Below are 5,193 nucleotides of genomic sequence, written 5' to 3' on the forward strand. Positions count from 1 at the left end.
GCAGTTATTGTTAGGCTAAACATATAACCATCTACATATGAGGCTAAAGCCTAGGCCCAAATAGAGGCATATTTGGTGAATGGTAATCAATTAAATAAAACAAATGAATAGGTTGATTTGAATGGACATCCATAATCCTTTGACAAAACCTATCCAGCAAAGTATTGAGTTCCTAGTAGCTGGTGGTGATTGCATTCTGCCTCCAATTGCAACGAGGGAATGGACAACACAGACAGTTTGAAAACAAAAAGTAGGCGCGCTACTTTTTGAGTGGGGGAGGGGGAGGGGAGGAAGAGAGATTGAGTGAGAGCGCGTGAGAATGTGTGTGTGTGTGTGTGTGTGTGTGTGTGTGTGTGTGTGTGTGTGTGTGTGTGTGTGTGTGTGTGTGTGTGTGTGTGTGTGTGTGTGTGTGTGTGTGTGCGTGTGTGTGTGTGTAAGTGTGTAAGTGTGTAAGTGTGTGAGGGGGAGGGAGGGAGGGGAGCAGACACCCCCTTACAACAAACCAGGACTCAGACGCTGACGAGCTATGATGCTATTTGACACTTCTGTTTGTGATAAATCATTAAACTCGGGACAGCAGAAGGCTATTCGCATGTGGAGTGTGGAAGGTCTAGAACTGCACCAAATGACAAATTAAGTTACTGGACGTATAATGGGTTACTTGCTTGTCTATTGTGCAGGTTATGAGGATTTTATTCTCCAATAATCCTTACTTTCAATCACTGGATCCGCTATATAAAGACGTGACCTATAATTACCGTGCTTCTTGCATTTATATTAAAATGTAGTCTACCATCGGCATCGACGGGACAAAGGACAGGAGCTTATTCATCAAAACATCTATTAGTAACCGACAGACTGCAATTAACATAAGGCTGTTCTTTACTTGGAAGAAGCAACGAATTGACTGCAAGGTGGTGTATTTCCATCCTCAATATTTGACCCGTTAACAATAGGATATGTTGTGCCATATTTTGTGCTGCAATAATATTACCACTATATTCTTAATTTTACTTGTGTGTTCCCCTAGAATGAGTTAATATTTTTTTCCCCAGAAATAACTTATTGCTTTCTCTCAATATATTATAGGCTTCATAATGGACATGCACATTATATTCGAGGAGATGACCTGGCCATCGCCACGGAGTATATTATTGGCGTCTTTGACTGTCGTCTTTGCCGTGCACCTGTGGCGCAGGATCAGGCGGAACTGGGACGTATGCAGCCCGCCTGGACCCTTCGCTTGGCCGGTCATTGGGAACGCATTAGAGGTTGGCAAAACTCCTCACCTCTATTTCTCTCGCATGGCACGGAAATATGGGGATGTCTTTCGAATCAAACTTGGCTGCCGGGATGTCGTGGTGCTGAATGGCGACGCAATCAGGCAGGCGCTCATCAAAAATGGATATGATTTCGCAGGCAGACCGGACTTTACTTCTTTTCAATACGTTTCCAATGGCGATGGCATTGCTTTTGGAAAATTCAGCGAATGGTGGAAAGTGCACCGAAAAGTAGCCCAATCTACTGTTCGGATGTTTTCCACCGGCAACATGAACTCCAAAAAGACCTTCGAAAACCACGTTGTCTGCGAAGTTAGGGAGCTGCTCCGTCTTTTCCTGGGAAAAACGCAAGAGCACAAATATTTCCAGCCGATGACATACTTGGTGGTATCAACAGCTAACATAATGACCGCCGTGTGCTTTGGAAAGAGGTATTCCTACGACGACGCAGAGTTTGCGCAAGTTGTGGGGCGAAATGATCAATTCACCCAAACAGTAGGGGCTGGGAGCATCGTTGATGTGATGCCTTGGCTCCAGTATTTTCCCAACCCAATAAAAACAATTTTTGACAATTTTAAAGAGCTCAACCGGGAGTTCAGTAAATTTATCGTTACTAAGGTTGTCGAGCATCGAAAGACCATTCAGCCAAGCACAATCCGGGACATGACAGATGCTTTCATCATGGCATTGGACCATTCTCAGGACAGCTCGCCCGGAGTCTCACCAGGCAAAGATTATGTGCCACCTACTATTGGTGATATTTTTGGAGCAAGCCAAGACACACTGTCTACTGCACTCCAATGGATCATTCTGATACTTGTGAGGTAATAGCCTACGTATTAATTTTGAATCAGCTAAAGTGTAATTAAAGTTATATTTTTCCCATAGGCTATAATATGTTCTATTAACAATGCATTTTATATTTTAGTCATTAAGCAGTCGCTCTTATCCAAAGCAACTTACACTAAGTGCATTCATCAATTCACAATAGCATATATGCTTTAAGTTGAGAAAACCTATGCGTAAAACAGAAAAAGCAATTTTGTCTTGGGAGAATGATCCAACCTAATGTACTAGTATGCCACTGTCTCACTATCAACATCAAACAACGAAATAGTACTATGCTCTGCTCTTTTTTGCTGGCAGCCTACTCCTCCTGTACGTGCTCCTGTGTCCCGCACGTCAGTAGCAGAACTAGGATGTTAGGTAATAGTCTTAAATAGCAGAAGTGCTCAGGCAGGTATTGGAAGCCTCTCATGAGGGCTCCGCTGTACTGAAATTTCGCTTGATAAAGTAATCTGAGCCGCAGAACATCATGATGTGAGTTGCCAGTTTGCGCGGGAGAAATAAAACAGTTTCGATAGTAATTCATGTTTATTTTGTCCAGTATTTAGTATTTACTTAGGAATTCTTAGCATGTTGGCAACTGTAACCATGCTACCAAATCCCCAAATAACAAATTGCCAAATAACCTGTAGCCTATATCAACCTGCTGCTCATAGTTACCCATCAAAAAATATTAATGTATTGAGTATGCCCTCAGTGTTGAAATGGAGGTTAGCTTCCCAATAGGAAATTATTATCTCAATGAACAAAGATACCTGTGTTCTGAGTGTTCACTTTTGACCATGTTCTATATAGGTTTCCTCATATCCAGCTGCGTCTCCAAGAGGAAGTGGACAAAGTGGTCTACCGGAGCCGTCTGCCCACCATGGAAGACCAGTCTCAGTTGCCTTACGTGATGGCCTTTATCTACGAGGTGATGCGCTTCACCAGCTTTGTGCCTCTCACCATTCCCCACAGCACCATCACCGACACTACCATCATGGGCTACACCATCCTCAAGGACACAGTGATCTTCATCAACCAGTGGTCCAGCAACCACGACCCCGCCAGGTGGACACAACCAGAGACCTTTGACCCCCTGCGCTTCCTGGACCAGGACAGCTCTTTGAACAAGGACCTGGCCAGCAGTGTGCTCATCTTCTCCTTGGGAAAGAGGCGGTGCATCGGAGAAGAGCTGTCCAAGATGCAGCTGTTCCTATTTACTGCATTGCTGGCACACCAGGCCCACTTTAGTCCCGACCCGGACAAGCTGCCCACCATTGACTACACCTATGGGCTGACCCTGAAGCCCAATAACTTCTCCATAGCAGTAAATCTACGGGACACCATGGACGTCTTGGAGGAGGCTAGCCAAAGGCCCTTCTATGGGGAGACCCAGGAGGACACAGGCAACTCCAGATCAGACTGAGAATATAGTTGCCAAAAGCATTACAAAAAACGGCAAATGAAGCTTTTAAGAAGTAGATTCATGAACTGAAATTCTTCCTCATGTGCTATCAGGTATCAGCTACCAAATAGTTAAAAAAATGTATTTATGAACTGAACACTCAGGCAAAATACCCTTCATATACATCTTTATTTTCTTTGTTTTACAGGTAATCACTCATATGACTGTGGCTCACAAAAATGCAACTTTTAAAGATGGTTTTTAATAGGTTATTGCACTGATGTTTGTTTATCTTTCACTGGAACATGCCAGAACATTTAAAAAAAAGCGTGCCGTGTTCATCTTAGGGCGATGGCATGTTCTTTTACACTTGTTTGCCACTTCACCTGCCTGACTGTATTTACTGGAATATTGACCAATTGGAGTTGATTCAGTTATTTTGCTTGCACCCACCACCTCAGAGAGTGTACCTTTTATGGCCCAAATGATCTCCCAACAAGGTCAATATGATACAGAGAGAATCTTGATTTATGTAAATATAGGTAACTAGGTAGATAGTAATACCAACCTTCTTACCATTAAAAACAATAATTATGTTTTAAGTGACATCGTGTTGGTAATTCTAATGAGCAGCCCTACCCTAAATTTGACATATGCACTAAGGTTTTACAGAAAACTCAGATTGTTGTGCTTTTTAAAAAATTTAGTCAACTTTAAAAAACAAAATATGGCAACCAGCTCTCATCAAGGCACAGGGTGGCTACTTTGAAGAATCTAAAATCTAAAACACATTTAGATGTCTTTATCACTTTTTTGATTACTACATGATTCCATGTGTGTTCTTTCATAGTTGTGATGTCTTCGCTATTATTCTACAATGTAGAAAATAGTAAAAAATAAAGAAAAACCCTGGAATGAGTAGGGTGTGGACAAACGTTTGACTGGTACTGTACATTCGAGTGTGTGTTATGTCTTCATGCGCTTGAACGTTCAAATGGCTGTTCTTCATATATACCATATCATTAAGATTTTTCATTTAAGATACCAGTTATCAAATGATTTATTCTCCATGTTGTATTGAATAGAGAACATAATCATTGTGTTACTGCAACTGTGATGTTGCTCCGGTGAGAGTATTTTACGATATCTATCTGAACGGATGACATTGCGTTGATGAGTAAAGGTCATATGTGTGATATTATACAGTAATACTAAATTAAAGGACATTTTAATTCTTGCGTGATTTGTAACTAGTGTATTTATTATACTGATATGAGTTGGAGTAACAAGAGATTGCGTTTTGTTTATTTTAACACATGCCTCAGAATAGGAGGTATATCTAACCAGCTTTTGAGTAAGTAGGGGCTCATTCGAACCAAAATAAAAAGTAAGGTGGGCAGGTGGAATAAAAAATAGAATGCTGATACTGCAATGTTTAGGAATACACAAAGGTTATATACAAAGTCACTCAACACTCCATATCTCAAACTCACTATGGCCCGAGATTCTCTATTTTTAAATGACCGGTTCAATTGTTCCCGAAAATAGAATAACCTTTGTGTATTTTCTGAAATGACAGAATTATTATTAGAAATACACTTTGTCTGGTTAGTTTGATACAGTAGATTTCATTACTTTCTTATTTCAGCGAGCAAATGTATTGTACTGTATTACGGGCAC

General features: G+C 41.1%; 1 protein-coding gene across 3 annotated transcripts; it reads left to right on the forward strand.

Moving 5' to 3' along the window:
• Positions 1-494: 494 nt before the first annotated feature.
• cyp1b1 (cytochrome P450 family 1 subfamily B polypeptide 1) lies at positions 495-4,751 on the forward strand. Of its 3 annotated transcripts, XM_036955606.2 has the most exons (3): positions 495-914; positions 1,090-2,104; positions 2,922-4,751. In XM_036955606.2, exons 2-3 carry the CDS (start codon positions 1,098-1,100, stop codon positions 3,532-3,534), a joined length of 1,620 nt encoding a protein of 539 aa, XP_036811501.1. In that variant the 5' UTR covers positions 495-914; positions 1,090-1,097; the 3' UTR covers positions 3,535-4,751.
• The last annotated feature ends 442 nt before the right edge of the window (positions 4,752-5,193 follow it).

This window comes from Oncorhynchus mykiss, chromosome 1 (genome assembly GCF_057628025.1).
Source record: "Oncorhynchus mykiss isolate SJ-2025 chromosome 1, ASM5762802v1, whole genome shotgun sequence".
NCBI classification, from domain to species: domain Eukaryota; kingdom Metazoa; phylum Chordata; class Actinopteri; order Salmoniformes; family Salmonidae; genus Oncorhynchus; species Oncorhynchus mykiss.